This window comes from Tetrao urogallus (genome assembly GCF_951394365.1).
Source record: "Tetrao urogallus genome assembly, chromosome: 7".
NCBI lineage: Eukaryota > Metazoa > Chordata > Aves > Galliformes > Phasianidae > Tetrao > Tetrao urogallus.
In genome coordinates this window covers 10,081,558-10,108,523 of record NC_136820.1, presented here as the reverse complement: position 1 = coordinate 10,108,523, position 26,966 = coordinate 10,081,558, and the positions used below count along the sequence as shown (strand labels likewise).

General features: G+C 37.4%; 1 protein-coding gene across 1 annotated transcript; it reads right to left on the bottom strand.

The window, feature by feature from the left end:
- Positions 1-1,844: 1,844 nt before the first annotated feature.
- NPHP3 (nephrocystin 3) lies at positions 1,845-26,966 on the bottom strand (the record flags this gene model as incomplete). Its single annotated transcript, XM_079538417.1, has 27 exons — positions 1,845-2,025; positions 2,227-2,342; positions 3,230-3,355; positions 5,053-5,293; positions 7,140-7,267; positions 8,098-8,173; positions 8,549-8,790; positions 8,929-9,118; positions 9,502-9,624; positions 10,452-10,549; positions 11,180-11,344; positions 11,889-12,027; positions 13,015-13,097; positions 13,720-13,822; positions 14,310-14,407; positions 14,946-15,089; positions 15,916-16,030; positions 16,741-16,844; positions 18,222-18,401; positions 18,935-19,009; positions 19,554-19,701; positions 21,604-21,764; positions 21,994-22,127; positions 23,399-23,551; positions 24,833-24,983; positions 26,234-26,359; positions 26,619-26,966. 27 exons carry the CDS (start codon positions 26,964-26,966, stop codon positions 1,845-1,847), a joined length of 3,948 nt encoding a protein of 1,315 aa, XP_079394543.1.

The window sequence follows — 26,966 nt, the reverse complement described above, 5'->3', positions numbered from 1 at the left end:
AAGAAACAGGGAGGGAAGTCACTCAAAGGAAGAACAGTAATAATTCAGAACTAGAAATCATTAAGTGAGGAAAGTTTGATTAGGCAGGGGAGGTTTACAAAGCAGTTTCCTATTTAACTAGAAGTGCTAAGGTAACTGAGAGCAAGTTATTTCACTTGCATATTAAAATCAGTTAATAGGTAGCTCAGACATCGTTAATTCATGCTATGGGCTTTAAAGAAGGGTATCATCACACCTTAGAACAGTAGGCAACAGAAACAAATAGAAGTTGAGAAGGGTGGAAAGGAGATTTCTTTTTCTTTCTTACTTTGTAGCAATCCTGCAAACATGAGTCTCTAAGGTGGCTGGAATATAGAGGAAAAACTTCCTCTGATTAAAAAGCCTTTTTCTAAAGAGAAAAATGACCAGAGTGCTGTTACAAAAGATCAACCTTGTCTGAAATTCAAGAGCTACTTTTTAATACTTTTTCAACTAAGCCTTAACATACTGGCTTGCATGTATATTCATTGCATGCCAGTTTCATACACACTTCCTTTTGCCCAATATACCAAGCTATGAAAACCTTTCTAAAAGAGCAATCCCTTTTAACTCAGTTCCAAACTGGGAAAAATTTACTCTGCAAGTGGAAAAATTAACATGCACTGAATAAAAACAGACTGGGAAATACTTCTTCTGAGTGACTAAGAAATTAAAAGAAAATACAGCAGGTAGATTTAATTAGCATCTTTTTATTGGATGGCAAACTATTTTGTATCAGTAGCTTACACAAGCATTCTTGGATTGCAGAGGATTCACTGAGATTAAAAAATGGAAGTCTATTTAAAGGTTTAACAATAAGGCATCATATCACACTCCTTTTCATTCAGATTCCTCACTGGAAGCGTTTTCTCTGAACAACTACAGTTGTTGAATCTGACAAGAGATTTACTTGTATACAGTGATACCTTCAGATACATTTGTTTCCCAAGGAAACCAATTATTTTTGAAGAAGTCTCTTGAATCTGAGTGTATGGGGACTGCTGCATCACAGCCTGAGCCTCTGATTGACCACCTGAGGCGAGCACTGAGTCAGCCAGAGGAGCACAGGTGAAGGCCATTCAGCTGTGTGATGGAAGGGGTGGAGCCTGGCTGCACCTCTCCTAGACCTATTTAAGAGCTGGCTACCGGTGGGGAAGGATCTCTTCTGGAGATCCGCTCCACTGGAGTTTCTCATGTGAGCCCAGGCTAGGGGTGAGTGTACCTATCATTTCTATTTCCTGCTTTGGTGTAGCAACATAGTAGCCAAGCTCTCTGTTATAGCATAGCATCTTATATTCATTAATTGTACACTAAGTTTGCTTAAAGATGAAATTACCTTGAAGGTAAAACTTTGGGTAAAACAATATTGTGACTTTTTCAAAACTTTTATTGCTTTAGAAACAATTTTACAAGCTTCTGAAGAGGTCAAGAAGGTTGATGAAACAAAAATACATAAATGCACTAAGCCAGGCTGTTACAACACAGAAGAACTACCATATAAAATATATCCCATTGGTTCAGTTTATCTTGTTATAATCCTGGCACTTAGGCTAAGAGGTATTAAATCTATGTTTTTGGCATTAACTATAGCTTGAGCAAGTACCTTCTACACATATCTGCATACAGAGGAAGAAACTCACTTTGTAGCACACAGTTCGCAAAGTTAACGTGGAAGGATTTCAAGATTAAACATGTTTTCCTGTCGTTCATGAAGACAGTCTTAAGTTCCAAAGTAGTAATTTAACCCAGGAAAAATAGGTTTTCTTAATAATTTTATATAAAACAAAACAGCAATAGAAACTACCTTTTCTTTGAGCAGGTCTCTATCACCTTTGTCCAGGTTCCAGGAAAATGTTTGGTGACAATGCACTTTTTAAACTGAATGTGTCTCCACTTGATGAGTGTCGAGAAACTGCTTTTCCACCTATCAACAAAGTCTCTGCATCCTTTATTTCCATGGCTCTCTTGTAAAGTTCAGCTGCCTTCTCAAAATCTCCCCCTTCATAGCTTTGGAGAAGAGTAAAACAAAGATGAAACAAACAGATAAAACTTGGCTCTCAGTTTGTTCACATTGAAATGCACACCATGCAATCAGCAAGTGTAATTAAGACTTCTTACTTTCCTAATACACAAGTCCAGTATATTTCTTTTTTATCTGCTACCCTTTATAGTAACATGATTTTATAGGGCTAAAGCATATAATCTTACCTGAGCACAGCCAAGTTCTTCAGAGTTTCTCCCACGCGAGGATGCATGTGACCAAAGCTGTCTTCATAAATCTTTAATGCACGTTCGTAAAGAGGTAAAGCTTCAGTCTGCTTTTTCTTTGGGTATTAGAAAGTTGTTTGTTATAAAAGTGTATTACTTTTGTTACTGCTTTTTTTCTTCCATAGTAGCAACATATCCTGGGTAGAAATTCATGCATATTCAACAACCAATAAGGTGCTTTGTGTTCTATTGCTGGTAGATGAGGGTGATAATTGAAAATGTCAAAGCCACAAGCTTTCACTTGCAAATGCCATTCCCGCTGACCAGATCCCAGTTAGGTATGGTCCTCCTAGGCAGTCTTGGAAATCTCAATATAGTTACCAAACACTCTTTAATTTTACTGAAGCAGCTTTAATCACCGATTAAAATTGATGTGCAGATTGCAAAAACAAAGAATGCAAGAAACAGCTTGCTCCCATTGACACTAATTAAGGAATTCAATAATAAGTTGATTGCATTTCCTTTAAATCTCATATTAATTGTAGACTAAAGAAAAAAAAATCAGCTGTAAAGGCTCTCAAATTTTTAGCTACACAGTGTCACAGCTGCTGCAGATGGGCACTCTTCATTCATGGACACAGATTTCAAAAGATTATGTTACCCAGTGAGTCAACAGCGGAGCTGTGCTTCACCATACCACAGTGACTGCCACTGCTAGAAATGCCATCTTCTGCTATTGTCCTATGAAGCATGTGGGCATTTTGAATAACCTACAGAGCATTAGCCCAATTGTCATCATACAACACCACTCAGCAATTATTCATCCCCTGCATACAGTTCCCTTGTCAAATATCCTTCCATTTTTTTTTTAAATGAAACCTAAGTATTTGTAGATTCTATATAGTTCCCTTATAAATGTGATTACATTACTTTGGTATTAGGTGCATGTCATTAAAAAAGCTCACGACAGGAATGCTAAGCACATCAGACATGACAAACTTACCATCTGACAATAAAGAACAGCCAGATTCACCAAAGCTGTTGCTACACTGGGGTGTTTGGGGCCAAATGACTTCTGTCGTATTTCAACAGCTAGTTCATACAGAGGAACAGCCTTGTCAAGCTTTCCCTACAAACAGCGCAGCAAAAAAACAATTCAGTTGTCTTGTATCAAAATGATGAGGGTAAAAATCTATTTTCAACAAAAAGCTTGGACAAGTCTTACTGTTTCCAGAATAAGGGTTTAACTTTGGTCAATTCACAGTGATATTCCACACAGATTATTCTCTGTGAACAGTTATTAAGATTAATTTTCCAAAATACTGAGCATATTCAACTCCAGTTAATGTGTTTGCCAGCTATGTCTGCTGCTTCCTTTTTATTTCACTTTCTTCTTCCAAGAGTATAATTCAGAAGACTGCTAAAAAGAATTCTCAGTTGTACTTTTCTAAATAATTTTCTCCATTTGCATTTCCTCATTCTGCCATAAATGAGAGCAGAGACCTTGTTCTTTGATCTAAAGTGCCTAAATTTTATTGATGAGATGGGAATGGGAATGTAGCTGCCTTCAGGTAGGAGCAATTCTCGGTGCTGTTTGCACTGTCCTCTCTGGAACAGCTGTGGTGTTCAATGCCATATCAACAATCCATCACTTCCCATTCACCACATTGAGACTTCTAGGCCACTTTCCCTAAAATTCACCTCTCAAATTCACCTCTCATATTCCAATCATTATTAATGCAGATTATTTTTCCAGTAAATGTTTTCTTCCCAATTTAATTTACTCATATATTAACCAGATATACTTCAGAAGTATGCTCAGGTTTTTATTATTAGCATTCTTCTATTTAATAGCATTGACAAATTGTATAATGGTTCACTGTAATTCCAAAATTCAAATCAAACTTCCTCTTTATTTTTTTCAAAACATCACTGTGCCATAGACTGAAGACAATCAGTAATAATTATGGAAAAAAATATCATAAATAATTGTCATTTTCTGTATCTGTGATACTTGCCCCTTTTCTTCTATCACTCTTCTGTGCCATTAATTCACCACAAATTTTAATTCATGCAACTTCAAATTAGCAAAGAGCTGTTGGATGCAAATATGAGTGCTTTTTCCAGTTTCTAGATGCATCAAAGTTAGAAGCTGAGGTGAGCAGAGAACATAAAACCCAAAACCATTTCATGCACTTACAGTTGGAAATGATGAAACACAGAAGTAGAGACTTCTGTTAATGTTTTCCCAGACAATGAATTTTGTGGGGAACATGATTCTCATCTTTCACTGAATCAATATAAGCTTGAAGTGGCTTGGCCACACAGTTTGTTAAGTGCTCGCTCTCTCATGAGCTAGCCTTAAGTAAAGCATTGACTCCATCAGGAATCTTCAAGTTATTCTCACATTGTCTGTAAAGTTCAACGTTATTCTGTATTATCTAAAACACGATTTTTCCATCAAGACATGTCTCACTGAACTCTTGTATATGGATGTCGTGTATGAAACAGAACTCAAATACAGCTGGCAAGAGCTTCCCCCACTGCCACAAAAGCATTAGGTTTTAAGCAGATGAGAAATTCTCCATTGTGGTGATGAATACTAGACTTATAAGACACTGAAGACGTTACTCACAAATAGCTTTCCTTTAAGCAAAGTGTGTCTTGAAATTGTTACTAGGCCTTTTGGAAACAAAGTCCCTCTGACGTGCATCTTTTATACATGTGTGTACATGTATAAGCCCCACTGGTTTTGTATGGAAGACTGACACTGCAAGCCCTTACATTATTTAGGTGATGTGAAGAGGTAGCAGGATTGTTGCTTACCATCTTTTTGTACAGCACTGCCAGGTGTTTCACTGTGTAAGCCAAGGAGGGATGGTCTGGAGCCAGTGCTCTCCTCCTGATGTCCAAGGCTTTTTCATAGAGCTCCTCTGCCTTCTCGTAGTGCTTCTTCTCATTGTACAGGGCTGCCAGGTTGTTCAAAGACTGTGCGCAGTCAGGATGGCTGGGTCCCAGGACTCTTTCTCTCATTTCCAGGGAGCGCTTCAGAAAAAGTTCTGCTGTCCTACAGAAAACATTTGTGGAGCAATATTTTAAAGCTGTTAATGTCTATACAGGCTGATGTGACTTAAACAGAATAAACTCAGTCTCAGAAACTGTAGAAACCACGTAAGCCAGCCCTAAGAAGCAGAGATAATTTACGTGTTTCAGGGCAGTACTGAAGTACCTCTGTGAAGAACTAAAAAGCCAGTCTAGAAGACTTCAGCAAACATTAAACTAATCCCATAGCTGCTTCATGATCAGGTGATCACATCTATCAATTATAATGAGCTAGATTCTTATAGGAGAATCTATTTGAAAGTGACAACATGGAAAAAACACTGTGATGCCACCGTTGAAGCATTTTCCAATCAAAAGCATTCATCTCACTAAAATAGTGTGCTACTACTCTATTATGGATTTACAGCACTTCCTCTAACACAAATAATCAGTGATCCCCACGTAATACTGGCAGCATCCATTATAATTGGGTTTTTTGTCATCCTGACGTTCACACCAATTTTGTGTGACTCTGGTTCCCATCAGTGTAGTAAATCAGAAAAATTCACATTAGAAAGATATTTATGTAGAACTGTACATACAAATTTGGAGCTCTAACACAGGTGTCAAAAGGTGTTCTCCCTTGCAAGGACCATGGGATGAAGTGTGATACATAGTGTGATACATAGCAACTGCTACTGAAACACACCCTTCTGCCATTGATTTCACTCTAATTGTATCAAATTATCAAGAAATTCAATCTTGGACTCGCAGATTCAGAAGATACACAACAATCATTAAAATTACTTAAACCTTCACCAGAACAAGGTTTATACTTTCACTCTCATGTGAAACAGCGGAGATGTGTTTACTCTAAAAATTGGCTGCGCTGAACTACATTTGAGCAATGTGGAATTTAAAATGATTCTGTATTTTGTATGAGATTAGATAGATACTAGTCCTCTATGATCAGCCAGTTTCATGTGGCTTCATGAGGGTAAAACAAAACAAGCAACAATGAAAAAAGCACCACTTATTTCCAACAGCTGTTACAAATCAGGGCCATCACTGTAAAAATCTCACATTTAACAGAGATGCAGATTCTAAATTAAAATATATTACTGCTGTCTTCCAAGAACCACATGCAATTCAAACACCAAGTAGAGGGAGAACATAAAAACATTTTCAGAACTTACTCCTGTGCTTTTGCTGTGAATTTTCCTTTTTCCCTGGAAAGATTCAGCTCAGGAGAGCAGGACATAAGGTGACTCTACATTTCACTCATAACAACCACTTCTAGGCTACTCTGTGGGCCAAAGAAACCTCTAACCATGTGATGAGAACTGCACTGCAAATGCCACTCTCCTTCATTGACACCCCTGCTTATCTCTACTTTCATTTAGAGAGGAGTTGTGCTGCTCCATCTTCCCCTTTGCCCTTAAAAGACCTGAGGATAACACGCACTGTGAATAAATATTTAACTCGTGATTTCTTGCGATAGCGATAAGTGATGTGAAAAACAACAATCCTTATGTTCAAAAATGAACGCTACAAAGGACAGTGACAAAAATTCTGTGAGAGGGTGTATATTTTGAGAGAGAAATGGTATTTGCAACTCTGGCTAGTTAGTTTTAATCATGAAACATCAGTTCTGAATGCAGGAAATACATCACTTGTTAATACAAGCTAGCAGCATCAAGTCTATAAAATATGAGTGAATTTCACAGTAAACAAAAACAGAATGAACCACAGGCATCACCACAATGCACATCTGACCAGGTCTCTACATTTAATATTAGTTCTCCACACTTTGCTTCCATGTGTGATCTACGAGAACACTCAGTGGAAGTGTCACAAAGAACACAACTTACTCAAGATTATTTTGCAGGTAATAAAGGACTCCCAGCTCATTGAGGGTTCGAGCATTGTCTGGTGTATCCTTGCCCAGTGTGAGCTCTTCCAGTTGCAGGGCTCTTTGACGTAGAAGAGCAAAGCCACACTACAGCAAAACACAAGGTAAGTCAACCATCACTACTTTCAAAGCTTGTTACTGAAGACAGAAAATTAGAAGACTCAAGTTTTACACCAAAGGAGCAAAACAATTCTACTTAATTCCTGTTTAATGGCATCCTGCTTACTTACATTCTAATGGTAATTTCACCAAGCTTGCTTCTAGGAAATTTAAGTTACTGTGTTGTATTACAGCTCTCTTTTTTCCTATATCATACATACTGATTTATTTAAACTCCACAGTTCAAACAACCAATTCAGATGAAATTCCTAAGTTTATAAACTTAAAAAAAATGAAGCCAACCGCCTATCCTAAATGCCATTTCTTTAAAGTATAACTTGAGGCTTCATGTGGATCTCAGCCGCCAAACTAATGCTTAAAAACATGCAGCTGACACAGAAAAAGAAAAAAAGAAACAGAAAAGAAAAAAACAAAAAACCTCAACGTGGCACATAATTCTGTTACTGGGATTATCCACTGCTGTAAGGATTCTATTCCATAGTATCTGTAGGATAAAGACCTCTGTTATCTCTGGAGAATACCGTTCTCCGTTGCTGTTTTGACAGCTAATTCTATCAGCAATAATTCTGCACCCCTAAAATGTATATACCCACTCCTTTCTTTTCTACTTCTCAGCTCCATACCAGTTGTCCTGATTCATCTCCATTTCCAGAGTAGTTTAAGGGCAGTTACCAAAGCCAGTGCTAGGCCCCTCACTACGTCTTCAATTATCAAAAGCATTCGAACATCAGATTTTGCAGGCACACTTATCATCTATTTAACAGAGCATTCCTTCTAAACATCAGCCATTTCCTTACCAGACTGCCTTTTCGTCTTGCTGCTTTTTGGCGTATTTTGAAGGACTTTTTCCTCAATTGCTCAGCTTGTTCATATCTAAAAACAGTTATTTACAGCATTAGGAGAATGCCAAATGTAGCTGGGTGTTCTGAAAAGCTTCTAAGTTATTTAAGTGCATAAGGAGAACTTAAGAATGTTGAAAAAAAATTTATCTTTTTGTTCAAGATAAAGACAATCCAAAATGCCTTGGGCCAGACAACGCTCCTCCTTCATCTCTGACTTATTAGAAGTCAGAGCAGTTGACCTCTACTGGGTGGCCTGCCACAGGAATACAGAGGATATGCTCGTTGTTGAACTTAGGAAACTCTAAAAAAGAACTATAGAAACAGCTTGGCTTCAGGGAGAAAATATCTGCAAAGTTATTTGTGTAGCACTTTTACATTAAAGAAAAACCAGCATTGTCAATCTTACTTGTTCTGCTTTTGGTACAACATGGCAAGAGCATCGAGTTCCCGGGCTACCCGAGGATGTTCAGCTCCATAAGCATTTTCAGAGATTTCCAGGGCCTGTTTATACAGCTGTTCCGCGTTCCCAAACTTCTTCCACTGAACATAAACTCCCGCCAACTGGTGAAGTGACTGTGCCACCCTTGGGTGGTCTGGATCCAGCGCAGTCTCTCGAATCTCCAGAGACCGCTGCAAAGGAGCTACAGCCTGCAACAGCGAGGTTCAGAATATGAACAGCAGGCAACATCTTGGACGCCACAATATTTTAACAACTGCAACAGAAAGCACACGATCAGCTCTGCTCAATTTCCCTCCTTGCTGTTACAAGTCTCTAAATGTACTCACCTGACTGAGAAGACCTAGGTCCTTAAGAAACCGTCCCAGGGTCTCATAAAGATCAGCCAGGCAGATCATACTTTCCTCTCCCTCACAGCTTTTTTCATATTCTTTCAGAGAGTCAAAATACTCAGCTGCCATAGAGCTCTTATCTTTCCCAACCAGCTGCCAGTAACTCAGCAATTCTGCAAAATGTCCCCTGTTTTAACAAGGAAATAAGAAGCTCATCTTATCTCTGACACCTCTCTTCAGATTGATGCTACGTTAGAAGAATAGGGCCATATGAATGAGTTTTCTCTTTATGCTACAATCTGTTGAGACTGTTGCTGTTTAACAGTACTATTTACACCTTTATCAAAGCCCCAGAAATGAAAAAATACATGATTTACATGAGAGCAGGATCACCAGTGCATTACCATTTCAGCCTCTACTATTTAAGCTCCTTAAATCTATATCTATCATTTTCTGATTTATACTTTAAAGTAAATGATTATCAAATACTTCATATTTTATGTGCTTGATAAAAAAAAACAAAACACTTTGAAATGTTTATACCCCCCAAAACAGCGGCTAACTTTGTACCTTTTGTAAAGGTTCTGGGATACAAAGAGATTCAAAAGACACTTGTGTAGCTTTTGTTTGTCACCCTGCTGTTGGAAGAGCCAGGGAAGTTCATCTGCACTTCTCCAAGTCACTCGGTCTCGACTATTGAAAGAAAAGCCACAAAAATATTAATAGAGACCTAACACTACTCATCAGTGTGATGTGAAAAAAGGCAAATATACATGTACCATGCCTGAACGTTTAAATAGACAAACTGCTATGAGACCTATGTGCTCTTTTCTCACATCTTCATTCCACTGTTGCCTGACAGAGCCCTGGAACCCCAAGGAAATCACAGGAAGCTTTTCCTCTCTCTCACATGGGCTAATCTGGATCTGCCAGCCTAACTGTAGCCCAGAAAATACTGACCCTTTATGCCTCCTCTCCCTGGTACGCTGTGGCCCTGTAGGTTAGCTGCTACCCAACTCATGCTCTGAGCAGCAGCACTCCACAGCTGGGACGCTGACCAAGGACTGTAAATGCAAACCCATTTTCAGTATAGGCATCAACTTGTAGCCTTTCTGGTATACTATTGGACCTCCTCTTATGTATGTGCTATTGCTTGCTGAATACAAAGTCTCTTTTCTCTTCAAGTTCCAAGAAACCTCAAATTTCCTAGCATTCACTAGGCGTTAAAAACCTAGATGGGGTCAGTTATCACAAAATAACAGAAGCATTATATATTCACACCACAGATTATCACATGGTAACTTCTTTTCATGTATATTTCCCACTACTGTCCTCAATCTTTTCCAAGATTGAAAAGCAATATATCAATAACAAACAGGACAAATGACTACAAGGGTTTTCTAGGGTTATTTTGCAGCAATTATTTAAAATCTGGGTACAAAAAAGCATAATAAAGAAAAAAATATATCCAGAAGGCATAAAGCCTGTGGTTCAGCACATCTTGAGGAATTACGATCTACCTTAGCTGCATGGTGAAATAGTCCACAAGTTTTTGTCTGTAGGCTGAAATAACATTCAGACCTTCTTCCATATACTCTAATTTCACCATCTCCCAAGCCTGAAAGAGAATATAATTGAGAGAAGGAGTATTTGTTAAATACAAATGACATACAGAGAACTGCAAAAGAATTTACTTAATCAAACAAGTCTTATGTTGCAAAATCTTCCTCCAAAGGCACTACAAATGTTGTCGTGCAGTACAGCGTAGACCTGGCTATCCAGATAACATTCCCTTCTCCTTCAGTTCAGCTTGTTGTTATGGAACCAGTGCTTTCTAAGACACACTGAGTTAATATCTAATAGTCAGAAATTTCTGAATGCTTGAAATGCCAGCTTTTCAACTGCTGAACAATACTGACCACCAGTGGTAACACAGCTCTAGTAGCTTTCAAAGTAATTCTAGCATCAGGAAAAAAGTTAAGGAAAATTGAATGAGCAAACACAGACATTAATAACTGTGTTATTAATAACAACAGAACAGCAGGGATTAAGGGTGTCACAGGGCAAATGAACAGCTTAAATTTCAAGATAGAAAAATTAATTCTGAGTGTAACTAGGTATAAAGTTGACATAAATAGACTGAAACTTCTTTCCTATCTACCACAGTGCAGTCAAGACCAAAATCTGGACAAAAGCTTTTGCATTGGCAGAATTTCAATTTCACGTGTATAGAACTAAAAAAAGTTACCTGGAGATGCTGGAACTTCAGCAAACCACAGCCATATGTCAGCATACACATTTTGTGCAGGCTGTGAACGAGTGAGGCTAGCACTGCAGAAGACAGCTCAGGATACAGTTCCATCAGCTCAGATTCACTCACACCATTGTGGCTAACACCAATGACACACAGTATCTATGTAAAGCAGAAACAGAATCATAGAATCATAGAATGGCCTGGGTTGAAAAGGACTTTAATCCAAGTAAAATACACTGAAGGTGCTGCAAGAACCAAAGAACTTCTTGCAACTGTCAAGTATCATGTCCTAATTAAAAAATGAAAGTTAAACAGAACGAAGAAATTCTGTAGAGTCAGGAAGATGAATAAGAAATCAAACATACCTTGCCCTACATTCACAGAACATCATGTTTTGATTAGACTTACTGTGCTTAACCCTTTGGTAAGCTATAAAAAGAAATGTTGATTCCACATCACATCTTAGTGGAGAAGTTTGGTTTTGCTCTGTGAGATAATGATTTACCTCACGTTCAACACAGAGAAGTCGTATGTTAAATAATAGTTAAAATTAGATTAATAAAATTTCCTGTCTATAGTTAATAATGCAACATTCCCTGAATTACACATTTGAACATACGTAAATTAGTATTTACTTTTAATTTAAGAATAAATCTTTAGAGGAAACAATATACATTTCCTATATAGATCAGCCACTGCTTACCTCTCTCAAAAGACTTTTTTCCTTATCACTGCACAACGATTCTTGAATTGATCTCAGAACAAGCCTGTACAGGGACACTGTGTCTTGGCATTGGAAACACCGTTGAAGGGTTTCATCAATATTTCCTGCACTTCCAACACTGAGAAGATGGACAAAAAGAACGTGGTTTAGCATATTACATTTGGCTGAGCAAAACAAACAAAATTCCAAAAAGTTCTACCTCAAAAATGCTCTGAATTTCTATTGAGTTCAAAAGGCTCACAGTACCTGGCAAGATTAAATGCAGAAGAACTAAAATTCCTGAAGCCACCTATTTGATTTCTCTCGAGTAACTGCAACATTTTTATTTCCAAGAAAAGGTATGTTGCTGTGTTCTTTCCTCCAGCAAGAGTGCAGAGTAAGAACATCAGACTGGATGAAGATAAAACCACATGCTGCTGTTTCTCCTAATGCATTTACAAGGCGTGTTTTCAAGAGCAATTAAGCATTCCAGAACATAAAACAGCAACAAAAAGAAAGAAAGAAAATCACTCACCCAGAGTAAATTAGAATCAAATCTCTAAATTATAAATGGGGCTTTCTCAACAAGATGAAGTCTAGGTTAATAATAAACCAATGCACTTGGACATATTCTGTTGCACAAGAAGGAAGACTAATTTTCTCCACAGCAGGAATTAGACAGTAAAATATCATGTGTGGGATGTTAAACTAAACAAACATTGAACTCTATTTTAGCCTTAAAATCTATGAGGCAAGCTATCTAGTGCATCAGTAAATATAACAGACCTGAATTAAACCATTTAACAAAACAGTAACATTCTCCAAATGCCACTAAAAGGCATTAAGGTAATTGCCATATCTAGAAACTAAAGGAACAAAACAAGGAAAGAAAAATAGAAGGATACATTCAGATTCACTTAGTATCAAAATGGCAGAGATCATATACCCCCATTTACTCCCACTGCATTTCCAACCAGTGACGTGGGAAAACTTCAGACACTGTTCTGCTGCATTTTCTTAGCAGGATTCATTCTATATTAAATGACTGTTTTTCAAAATGCTCACAAATCTACTCACAACCTTCTAACCCAGCACTGACCGTAACTGCAGGATCATCTGTACCTACCGAGCAATGGTTTTGCCCAAAAGAGTGACATACAAAGCATTGCAAGTTGTGGCAGAACGACAATGTCTCTCAAGCTTCTTCTCCTGTAAGATTTAAAAAAAAACCTCTGTGAGCTAAGATAAATCACACCAATAAGTAGTTCATATTTTGACAAGAAAATAGGAGTTTCAGATACGTTTCTATTTATAACATTTGAAGAGTATGACATGAAACTAGTGCCCAAATTACTGGGTTGTTTTTCTAGATATCAGAGCATGCAAGTTAAAGTTTCCCTTCTAGTTTAGGATTAGAACAGTTAGGATCTAATCACTGCATCTCTAAGGATGAGGATTACCTCACAGAATCAATCTCCAAGGCAAAGGGGTGAAATAATTTTTCCGCACTTAGTCAATCACAGTTACATTATTATGCAATACTAAACCTTTCGTGAGTCTAAAACGAAAGAACATGTTTACAGCAATATGGGCACCATACAGTTTTCCAGTTAATAATTTACACTGTTCCATCTGTGCTTTGATGCTATGAGCCACGAGGTTAAAAAAAAACAAAACCATTAAAAAAAAACACCTCAAACTGCATTCTGTTTTGAGCAGTATTACTTAGCTAAATATATTACTTTCTTTTGGCAGCTGTACTTATTTCATCTTTCCATGTTTTCATTGGAAGTTTTACTAAAGTATTTTCAAAGAACTACAAAAGACTTACCTGCTCTTTAGTCAATTTAACATTCACAGAGCTACATTCTGCATTAATGAGAGCTTTAACATCTTTGGAATTCAGTGGATCAAGATGAAGAGTAGGCCACAACCTTCAGTAAAAGAGAACGAAATTATACTCAGACCTGATTAGATGGCATATAAAGAGTGGGAAATAAAATACATCAAAGTTTCATAGTTTTTAATGATGGATATCAAATCAGTAATTGAATTTACTCCCTGCCACTAAGAAATTCTAATGATCACTGGCCAAATCTCCACTTTTTTTTTCCTGGATCTACATCACAGTATTGTGGTTCCTAATATGCACGTGGCTGTGTTTAGTATATCTTCCCATACGGTCACATGGATAAATCCATCAGAATAAAACAAAAATCTGGTTTCGTAACAAATAAAACTGTCCTTACTGCAGTTACCGTTGAAAAGCTTCCATTATACTCAACAGTTGCAAAACCTTACCTATTGATTACAATTCCAGGCCTTAATAAATCTGACCATTTGCTCTTCAACTAGTAACTTGAATTTAAAACAACTACTTTAAGACATGCTACTTTGAAACATCTCATAACCATAACATACCTCCAAGCCTGTGGACACGTTTCTACATTCACTGATACGATCACTCTCACGTTCACTGGCAGTGGATCTATCAGCCATTTCATATGCTTTTCAGCTTGCTTAAAAACAAATTTTGATCACTGAATACAAATGCTCAAAACAAATGCCAGAATTTGATAGGTTTCATTCATTACACAGCTCAGAGAATGGAGTCTTGAGTTCTCCAATGCAGAGCTACAAATTGTTCATGATCTGATTCTTGAAACACTACTAAATGATCCAGTGATATCAGCGTGCCTGAACATTACATAAAGCAGATAGAACATCACCGTTAACGCGTTTACTTTGAAGACTGGGCTACTTGAGTGCCCAGGAAATAGTTCATAATGAAGAACTTACACATAAATATAAATATATCTGGGATGCTCAAAAACGAAGGTGTTAAAAAGGTAATAACAAAGCAAAAAAAACCCTGCAAATCTAATCTATAAAACTGAAGACTATTTTACTTCATCTGCACTTCCCGCAAATTACTTTAAATGTGCTCATTACATTAAAGAAAACATTTATGTTTCTGCTATGCAGATATAGCTGAACCTATAGCAATAGTCAAAGTTTCTTTTGGAAAGACAAATGCTAAGCATTCTACAAATGTACCTGTATTTGGTCAATAGAATCGATAATTATAATTATGCTGCCTTGATGACGAGCAGAAAGTTTCTCCAGCCAGCGGGGAAATTCTTCCAGAAGTTTAGCTGGATCCAAGGTCAGAGGTGACACTAGCCAAGAATGTTGCATAAGCTGCAGAATTATAAACAAACATAACAAATTTTACCTTAAAAGTCAACTATAAAAGTTGAATAAGGAGCCACAGACACAAAAGAAAAAAGTTATGTAGTGTTGGGGTAATTCCAGTCAAGTTCGCATAGGACTCTCTTCTTCTAGTTTATATAGAACACACAAAATTTATTGAATTCATTATATAATTCTATAAGGAGAACTTGTGTTTACACAATGGACAAGGGATCTGGAGACTTAAAAGGACTTCAAAGTTGCACAGTTAAATAAGGTGGACTTAAAATACATGAGAAAATTGCAAGGAGCACACAATTTGCTTCATTTTCCTAAAGGTTTTATTACGAGAAGTCTTTTTTTTTGCCACCATATGAAGGAAATAAGAGTTCAGACCCTGGCACAAAAATACTTTTCATTTATTTCCCAAACATCTAACACAATTAAAAAATAATTGGACATAGGAGAGATACTGGTCTAAGAACAGAACAGTGCCACCTGGCAAATCTAGCCTCAGATTCCTACAAACATATAAGAGATACTATCTGCTTCTCTGGCAGAATGGCAGAAAAATTTGGAAGAAGCTTATATGGCTTTATAAGCTATCAGTATTTGTCACCGGTAGTGTAACTATTACAAATATCCCAGAGATACAATTTAAGAGATCTTCATTCCATGCGTAGTTTCAATTTCCCCCCCTTCTATAACGTCTTACACTTTCATTGCTCTTGATGGATGTAGAAGAACCTGGAGAAACGTTGCATTTGATCTACACACAGACACTAGCACTTTGCAGTGAATCAGGCAAAGCAGAGTATGTAATAATACAGCATACCTTTAAAGTAAGGCGTTTAATTATTAATGCAGATTCTGAACTGGTAGACATGGGCCTCCCAACAAAGTGATAAAGAATCAAAGTGTTTGGTGAATGCTTCTGTTGCAAGTGAATCCTACAGAGAGAAGTAAAAAACAACAATGAAACACTGACAACAAAAACACAAAAAATAACACCTACTCATAACAGTCTATTTTTGCAAATGTAACTTAATAATTATGGGTTTTGCCAAAAGGAGGTAGAATGTCTGAGCTAGAGGCGTTCAGTGTTTATCTTACAAAATGTCAGATGTTTTCTGACGTATAAATGAACGTTTTATGTCTGTTCTCACTTTTGCTCCACCCAGAACCAGTGGCCATTAACATCTACCCTTTGTAGCACTGGATATTCACATGATACTGAGCTTTTTAGAAGTAATGGCACTATCAATTTATTTTATGACAGAAAATCTCACTATAACCTAGAAGTGACTGTAAAATGTATTGCTATGATAAATTATTTGGTCTCATCTTTCATTTATTTGAGTGAAAAAGACTCCAAAGGACTGCTTTAGGTAGAAGAGAAGGGCAACACTATGAGCTACAGAAACCACCTATGTATGCTGCACAAGGACAGATAACATCAGAGCTTTGCAAGCATCTCCGCTTTACCTCTTATCAAATTGATACAATATTTTAAATGTAATGGAAACATTTTTCTTGAATTTCATAAAAAACGACAAAAAAGATAAAAGAAAAATAGGAAAAAAGATAAAGGGGAAGGACAAGGAAAAGTTGAATTTAAAAAAAGTAACACTTTATTATTTTTTTTTTTAAATTACAGTACCATTTTGACAAAAGGAGAGATTTCCCAGAACCTGGTCCTCCTGATACAAGCAGAGGTGGAATTGGTGCTGGTGCTGCTACTAGGTCATTTAGACGTTCAAAATACTACAAAAAAGAAATAACCATTGTAAACATTCTGCTGTTTAAGAATAAAACATATTGCTTGTTACTGTACACCATCTAAAGACTACACTTATGTGCAAGCTTATTAAGACAGAGAAATAAATACTAAAACATAGCAAATGCAAAAGGAAATAACATCTATAATGAAATCTCAAATCACAAGGTCTATAATCTCTTGAATAAAGTGTAAAGTACATGCACATTTTTTTCAAAGCCTGATATATTAAGCACTTCCAGTGCTAATAAACTGAACTGGAGTTAATATACCAAAGCAATTGGGTACTAAGGCTTTTTTCCCTCTCCACGTCTCAACTACTCCCCTGCATTGGATACTTTAACTAGGACAAAGCCTTCAAAGTTTGCATCTGGCATGAGATTACGAAGCCACTAAGCACACAAAAGTAATGTTTTCTTTCACACATGGAAGACCAACAACATTATGGCAGAGTTCAGGATGACTTAAGGGCATTTCATTTTGTTTTGCTATTATTTTGCTTCAAAGAAATATTCTGTCTGAAAATAAGTAGAAGCACATTAAGATACATATATATGTTTTCTTTTAATATTCTATTATTTACTGTCCTGGTATGCAGTAAAATTAGCATCATCCTCCAATTCACTGCCAATAAATGAACAGCAAAGTAAAAGAATAAACAATACTAGTAAAATTGGGATCCTAATTTATAATAACACAGAAACTGCATCCTTACACTACATCACAGCATCAAAGAATGTTGCCCATATCAGATGTGACATCACTTTCCATGAATTTAATGCTTTTACTTTCTATGTTTTATTATACTTCCCCTTCCCCTGCATATATCTGCTCTTGACACCTTCGTATTGAAACACTTCAAAATATTATTTTCAATAACAGGGTAGTACCAAGTCATTCAGTACCTCTTTACCTTTAAATTTATGTTATTTTCAAATACCTCTGCTTGTACAATGAGATGAAATCTTTGCATTAGCCATCTGCAAAGAGCCTGACTCCAGATGTCAAGATAGAGCTCCAATTTCCTTCAAAAAAAAACATTCCGAGCTCTTCCTGATTGATATTCAAAGCCTAAAAGGAGGACACTCAATTTCTGGCACATCATTCTAGTGCTTTTCCCCAGTGTAGAAACAACAACTGCTTCTTCATCAATGCCATTCAACAACAGGCAAACTGGCATCTCTCCCAGAAAATAAATATGCCTGCCATCTATATAAGACATATGGCTTCTCCTGGCCTAAGGAGTAGCAGCCACAAAGATGCTCTCAGACACAACTTCTTCAGTAGAACTACATCTTGCCTCACAAGAGAGGGAAATGAGTGATGGCTTCCTCTGCATCCATATACATTTCCAGTGTACCTACTTTCTCAAATCCCAGTTCACATGTTGAATTAGAGGCTTGCTGAAAAGCTTCCATCTGTTCCTGTTCATCATGTGCATCCCACAGTACATCACCAAAAACTTCTTCTTCAGGAGCAGTGGATTCTTCCTTATTACCCAAATCTTTGCCTTCTAGTTCTGTCATTTCACAGCCCAATATATCCTGAGTGAAACAGAATAATGTGGAAACAACCACAACTATAATTTTTAGAAGTATAGATATTTACAGTGTAACTTTCAATGCCAGGGTGTATGAGTGCTACTCTATTAACATCAGTGTGCTCATTTCCTTTCACACTGGCAGGGACTGTAACTGAACAGGCTACTACATGAATCAATCACAGGTCTCTATAAACTAATTTCACTCTTCTGCTAGTGGAAGCAATACACAACAAGGATGGTTAAGGAGAGAACGGACTATGCAATCTTTTATTATTCCATGATTGGAAACATCACATTAATAGAGAATTTAGTCCAATGCTCAACCCCTCAACCACGTTATTCCTGCTTCTTTGCATAAAGATATTGCTTAGTTTTGTATTTTTTGTTTTTCCATTCCAAGTTTTCCTGGACTAGTGGTGTAACACAAAAAGAACACCTGAATTACACTGAATCAGCATATCACAATCACACTGACAGCATCTGAGATCATAAATCTGAGTAGGAAAAGAAGCTGCAAAGCATGAGGTACCCTACCTGTTTAATTATCTTCTCCACACAAGTATAGATCTCATACGTTCCTTCCTCCACGTCTCCCACATGATCAATCATCTGAAAAAATAAATGAAGGATGAAGTAACCCTGAATCCAATTGGGATCAATATTCAGGACTTAAAACATTCCACAACACATTTAAACTCAATTCTGTTGTACTCCTCAGGTAGGCCTCACTTTGCTTAAGCATTTAAAACTTTGGTATTCAGTCTCAGCTGTCCTCAACAGTCCTCTCTACAGAGGGAGATCAATTATTCTGAGATGCAAAGAATCTCTCTGGAGGTACACGCATGTCTTCAGTGGCTGCAGAGGGACCTTAGTTAAATACCTTTGCCTTTTACATGGCTAAACATAGATGAGAAATTCCATCCCTACAGTACAGGAATTTTTTTCAGTAAAACTGCAGTGGGTTTTCTTTCCCCTGACAATGAAAATTTCATAATCTTCATAAATTTCAGATTCAATTCCTTCTCATATAATGAGTATCCAGAGCAATGAGTGTAATGTAATTTCTCTGAATATCTTAGACTACTAACATTTGATCTTATTCATCGCAGGAAAGTAAGCCTTTTAAAATTTAACAGCATTTGAAATATCATACCTTTGCTTTGTTCACATAAGAAATTTGCTCAATTAACTGCTGCACTGAGTCTGAGCTGACTCTGTCATCACCCATTCTGTGGTAAATCAGACGGGGTTTTTCTTCTGGATTTTTCAAGAAGGCTTCTTCACAGTCTTCCAACAAACAACTAGATTGGAAATCAGCATTCTTGTGCTATATTACACTGCTGTAGTAAATAGCTCAATCAACACAAGATCCGAAGATGGGTTTCACTGCAAAATCTAATTCAAAAGTCATATCTATTTACAACAAGGATAACCAAATGTTTCATCTGAGAACTTAAGATAAATCCAGAAGCAAAGAGCATGTAAAAGAGAAATTCATGCTACTTGAACTACAGATACGAAAACTTTATTAATTTTTATGGTCAATGCTCTGTAAATTAGAAGTCTATCTTCCCATCATACCAAAATGCAGAGTGAAAAATAATTGCTCTGTACGGAAACAAAATTGATTCACACATGATTAACAAATACCATATATGCCATGCAATCACCTCTCTGAAGTCTCTGTCTTATTCCTTGAAGAAGGAATACCCGTTATAAGGAACAGTCCATTAGCATTTGTAAGATGTAGGGTAGTCCCTTAGCTAATCTCCAAAGCACTTAGTATGCGTGAAGGAATTGATACCATGGATATCAAACTGAGCAATCTACTGCTGTTCCACAACTGCGTAACCTGGGGATGCTGACATAGCAGACAGGATTTCTCAAGTATTATTTTCTTCATATGAGCACTATGAGTTTCATCAGAGATTTTGTAAGAGAAATAAGTGAATATTGCTGGCAGAAATACTCTCCTGTGTTGTTGATGTGTTTCGCTGTTTCTTTGGTTTTTTGTTTGTTTGGGGCTTTTTTTTGAGGGGGGAGGAATTAATTATGACATGTGTAGGTAAAGCTGGGTTATTTGGCAGCAGTGTTCTCCTGGGGGGCAATGGCCTCTCAGCAGCTGACACTTTCTCAGAGAACAAACATGGCAGCTGCAGCCTGACTTCTATATGGAAACAAAGAAAATAATCTGTGGTACCTGGCTGTTCCCTCATGCACTCGACTACTGTAAATCTGAGCTACTATTGTCTTAAGCCAGCTTTTAGTTCTCTGGGGAAAGATGCTTTACTTACAGAACCAGCAGGTCTAGTTAATACAAGATACCTCCAATAATGCAACAGCTGTGAAATCTTCAGCTTCAAGATCTGTCCCTGATCTGAAACTTGATGCATATCACTACTTACAGATTTTTGCTTCCATACTGCGTTTTGGAATGATTATTCCATGAACTTTGATATTATGTTTTCTAATCCTTTTTTATCTCTTTTTCAGCAAAATTTATTCTCCTTTCTCCCAAACAATGAAAACCAAATTTTCTACCCAAAATTCCCAAATAAATGCACAACAGAAATAAACAGTCCTAATACAATTCTAAGAATATCTTCAGTTCAGTGTTTTTCATTTAGTGAGTTACGTTTCGTCTAGAAGATTAGGCAAATACAACAAAACACTGAAAAAATGGAACATGCTACATCACCATTTGCCTTAAAACACTGTAAGTTCAGTAAGACCATTTGTAGACAGTTGGTGCAAGGTACTGCACAGAAGAGCTGTGAAATCAGTCCAGAAGGAAGCTGAAGACAAAAGACTATAGAGGACAGACCAAAAGCAAAAACAAAATACTATGGGCAGGTGTAAGGATAGATAAGCAAATGAAAAACACTGAAGACATTCATGCCAGCCACTTTGAATTCCTAAGATTTCAGCAACATGCTTGGCAGAATCTCTTCTTGGAAAGCAAAACATTTCCTTATTACAAAGACATGTTTCATGCTGTATTTTAACAGAATCTACAGATACAGGAAAAAGTAAATGACAACAAAGCTGACACGTTCTTTTAACTGTTTGCTCCAGTAAATATCACTCAGAAGATGCTATCTCAGGAAACGTACTCAATAAAGTATCACAGACATTTTAATAAGCTATGCACTCTCCATAAGTTACCAGTTTCCATTTGCTTTCCCAGCCTAAATAACACTTACCTTGGCAAAGTCAGATGTAGGAGCAAAATGACTAATGAACTTTTTTCAATTTCCCATTTTCGTACTTCTTTAAAATGATTTTCATTTTCTGCTGGAAAATGAACAACTTGAAAGAAGTAGCCCATTGTTTCACAGATTCTTTGAAGTTTTGGTGAGTAGTTCTGAAAGCAAATTTGAATAACTGCTTTATTTCTATATCTGTACAGTGTTAAGGACCTCCTAGATAAATCTCAGTATTTTTCTTCTATATAATTTCTTCCCTGAAGTCCTTGACAAAAGACTTGCTCTGAATTCACGGAACTCAACATAGTTACCAAAGCTCTTAAAAAATATTAGAGACATTTCTGAATAAGTATCACAGGGGAAACAAAAAGTTTGTCAAGTACTCACTCTAATGAAGATTTCCACTTCTGGTTGAGTCTCAGTAGTGCTAATAATAAAACATCTCACAGTGTTACTCCACAGAGAGTGGGAAAACAGAGGAGTAACCTGTAATATACTGGCAACAGCAGCATCCCAGTCATCTGCCAATAAAAAAATGAAGTCAGGAGATCTCCATATCTGATTATGCTGGATAATGGATAAGTAATCTTCTCTTAACATTATTAATACTACATTTAATTTCAAATAGTAAAAACCTTTTTACATTTATTTTCATTTCAAAAAAAATGAATTTAGAGAACACGTATAATCTGATAGCACCATATAATTTGATAATATGGCAAAGCAGTATTTTAAAACATATAGGTATTATAATTATAAGGATATTTCAAATAGCACTGACGAAACGTGTGCACAAAAATCACGTTGATGATTGCAAAATGAATGAAAGTATGCAGGAAGTATTACAAACCTCCATAACCAAACAACTACTTTTTTTCTTTCTGATCTGCACGCATTTCAAAGAGACCACGCCAGTCAATGAAGGTGAAACACAGAAGCACCTCTTCTTGAGACAGAATGCACAGCAGAGTTCTCTGTACTACATGCCAATTCACTACAGCAGTAACTAACTTTAAAACTTTTCTAAGTTCTTCATTTTGTGGTTCATCATTCTTTCAAGCTTGAAATACATTCCCCTTTCAGTACCAAATGGCTCAGTGGAAAGATTAGTACAGGAAGCTGGAGCTATCACAGAGCAGACTCTCCCCTCCCACCCTGTAAGCAAAAACTTCTGAATCAGAGCCTTAAGGACTGAAGAAAAAAGGGAGGAACTGCCATGCAGGAAGGGTTCCAGGGCCAACAGTGAGGAAAAAGAGAGCAGTGGAAGGCAATTTGTAAGAGGCAATACGGGGAAACAAAGTTAAAAAGTAACAATTATTGTTAACAAAATATCTAACACTGATTCATATAACAATGTATCCTTGTCACGACATCGCATTTCAATGAATTGAACCCTAAGAAGCATCAGAAACTATGTAAATGAGAATATGAGAAAAAAGGAATACACTTTATGCCAACACCAACGTAACATTCCCAGTCAGGAAGTTGAGAATTTGAACCAAAATGGAAAAAAAGAGCCATGGTCAATACTGGAAGAGATAACTGTCTTCCTTAATCTACATGAGGAATGGTTTTGGTTTTTTCACAACTGGGAGCTGTTCACTACTATTTGCTAAACTCAATACTGCACATACCATAGCTACCAAATATATTAAACACAACTTGGCATGTACACAGATTCCTTCTGTTGTTACAAAGAAGTATCTCAGTTCTTCCATCAAATTATGTAGGAATGGATACAAAAATGACATAAATACATACTGTCCCAATAATATAGTTCCCCATTACTTACCCCTGTTTATATTTGCAAATGGTCCCTCAACATCAATAGAGCTGTGAGCAAATTCAGGCCCCCTGAAAGACTGCTGAAGTTGCATCATACTGCCCATGGATGGCTCACTTCCCAAGGCTCCTCCATTCCAATATTCAGATTGAGCCCCAGCAGCTAAAAATTGGGAGGGGGAAAAAAACACCAAAAAACAAACAAATAAACAAACCAAAACCCCCTTCATTGTCACTAAACAGGGCAAATTATCAGTCTTAAATATTTGAGCTGATATCACCTGTCACAAGCTACTGAACATAATTCTTTCTCCTTTAGCAGTTTTGCTCTCACCTCTGTGTGCAGCAAATAAAAAATGCTAATCTGAAGTTACTAGGAAGCCATACTAGTGAAGGGCGAGGTTATTTGCTGTTGCTTGTTATTACATGGATTGCTCATATCAGTTGGGTTCAAATGCTGTCCTGGATTACAAATCAGGAAAACTGTTTACAGTATTGATGCAGCCATTTGTTCACATCACAAAACTGACAGTTTTTGTTCAGGAATGTCCCAGAACTAAAACAACACAAAGGGGCTCTAGGTCAGGACTGAAATACATCTTCTGTGTTTTGTGAGACAGCATTCACAGCATCTCTTTGTAATATGTACACATTACACTTCTGTCAAACTGTATCAACTCCCAAGACATCGAATATTCTTTAATGAAGGTAAACAGAAAATGGAAAAAGACTTAGAAAAATATAAGGGAAGTGTGAATTCAAAAACATTCAAAAAATGTAAGACAAAAGGCAGAAACAAACACCTGTACCACCATGGTTCATCAAATGGACAACAGGCATGCAAAGAGCCTTTCTGTGTTAGCAGGTACCTCTTACGGCGTGTATGAGGTTTTGTCTTCTGTTTCATGAATTTTGCTAGGGTTTCCCTTTCAAAAAATTCTCCAGCAAAACTGCTCTTTTGATTAGATCACGTTTGTTAAACAGCTAGCTCTGCTACTTTGAAAAATACAGCAGCTGAGACTGGCACATTTCATCACAGATTTACAGACTGTAAGTCAACCCAAGATTCCATCTGGTTTCAATTGTACTCTTTTGGATCCTCTAGAACATAATCTCCCAGATCTAGATTAAGAAAACTCAGAAGAAAGCTCAGAATAGACTGGAAACTCAGAATTGTTCATAGAAGAATTTTATTTTAAGTCACTGTTTCTTTATTTCTTGACAGTGTTATATTTCCTTCATTGATTCATTTCTGAGACCAGAAAACTGGGGCTTTCATAATATAAACTATATATGCAAAGTCAGCTCCTTTAATTCTTTACAATATTTTTTGTTGCTTTTCAGGCTGGATTCATAAGCAGAAGATAATTTTTTGCCTTCTGTTCTACTATTCACAGACTTTCAGTCACATTACAACACTAAATACTGGGGACGAAATTCTCACCTGTGACATCTGTACAGTTGTCATCAGAATCAGACTCTTCAGGATCAAACACTTGGATTCCTTGGGCCTGGAGTCTCTGAAGTTTTGCTTCTAGGTCCCGTTTGGCCCTCAGCAAGTCCTGAATCTCATTTTCTTTTGTTTCCCTAAAAATCTACAGGTGGAAAAAAAAAAAAACAACTAAATTTGAAACATAAACCATTATCTTTTGAAATATAATATCAGATTCCTGAATCCTTATTAAATACTTTCAACTGTAAAGATAAGATTCTAGTACTCATTTAGCAGGGAAAAAAAAAAAAAAAAAAGAAAGCAGGAGAATGTGAACAAAAACCAATCAGAAGCCTATAAATGAGCAAAAAAAGAGTTAAAAATTATCTGACATTAAAATTTTACCATTTTAAAGCTTAGCATACTATTCTGAATGTTAGGAGTCCACATTAGTATGGGAAGTTCATTAAAAATGAGAAGCATTTTTCCTGACCTTTTAAATTAAGTGTCTTCTGAAATCAATGCGTGCGGTAATTTCCTTCAAAGGTTCTCTTTTAGTTTTCCATGTATTTTTAACATTTACATATAATCTTGTATTTAGTTTTGACTACAGTGGCAATTTAAATTTCCTAAAATAGAAAGCAATTGAGTATTCCAGATGTCCTATTTTAAAATATTACCATCACAAAAAGAAGGAAACAAGAAACTAGATTTAGATAGAATGAGATTAAATCCTCTTCCAGTCTCATTTTCTTAAATGAAGTCAACAACAGTTCTTTTTCTGCTAAATATGAACACCTGCTATAATTAAAGATACAAAGAATCTTGAAAACAATGCAAAACTGAGGTCTGTTTCCCTGTGATAGGTGGTGGAAGTACCCTCATAAGCAGTAAAGGAAAAGCAGAAGTATCAGTTTGACTTTTCCTCAAAGCAGTGCAAATGCTTTTCTCTTCAATGGTCTCTCATACTTCAGCAGCCAAGAGAGATGCACCAATATACACCTCAATGTGAGTTCGAACTCTTACATTGCTAAATATAAGTAGATTCAGAAACAAATGTCTGTGTTTCTTCAGCATGTGCCAATTTGAGGCCCACATTTTCCTGTCACTCTCGGGTATGAAAGTTGCAAGAATCTGTGTTGGAATAACACAGGAATTTAGTTTAGGACATACCTCTGCATAATTTACTTTAGTATTTTAAAAGCTGTTTTCTGCTTTTTCTCTTCATCTTACAGAGAAGTTTTGGTAGGATTGTCTGGAAGGAAATAATCAGCTGCAACCACAATACTGCAATCATTTTAGGGCAGGTCTTCATGAACACTGTTTTAAAGAAATTCCTTTAGGGAATGAGTCTGAGTGTCAACTGTATTCACTTTTGATCATTTTCCCAAGAAAAGGAAAGTCAGGCCATACCTTGAACTGCCTTTTGACCTTGTCTCGATCATGTTCAAACGTGGCGGCTCTCTCCATGGCTTGGTATTTAGCTTCTAACGCGCTTTCTTTCTCTCTAAGTATTTTCTGGTAAGTCTTCTGAAGTGCCTGAAAAGATCGAATACACCATTTTACCGAGAGAATGGCAATAAACGGTTTTAGCTCACTTTCCAGCTAGTAAACGCCACATCTCGATCCAATGCTACCCCGCAACTCTCCTTACTCCAAGGAGATGCCAAGCCCTGCCCAGAGAGAGGCACGACGGCTCTCAGCCCGGCTCAGGGACGCGCGACGAGCCATCCACAGGCTCTCACCTTCCCGCCACAGCCTTCCACGAGAGCAGGACAGACCCAGAGGCTGCGAATACCTGCAGCTCCGCGCGCAGCCGCTTGTTCTCCCTGTCCAGCTTGGCCTCCTTCTTCACCATGGAGGCCACCTCGTTGTTCTTGCTGACGCGGAAGATCTCGTACTCTTTCTTCAGACGCTCGTACTCGGCCACGCACTCCAGCTCCTGCACCGAGGCCGTGGACTTGAAGCTGGCCCCGATCAGGCCGCCGGGCCGCGAAGCGCCGACGCGCCGCAGGGAGCCGCGGAGCAGCCGGGCCTTGGGCTTCACCTCCACCGGGATCTCGCAGGCCTCGCCGCCGCCGTACGTGTCCTCGATCACCTCCCCGACCCCGCCCGCCGGGCTCACCAGCGACGACGCCGTCCCCAT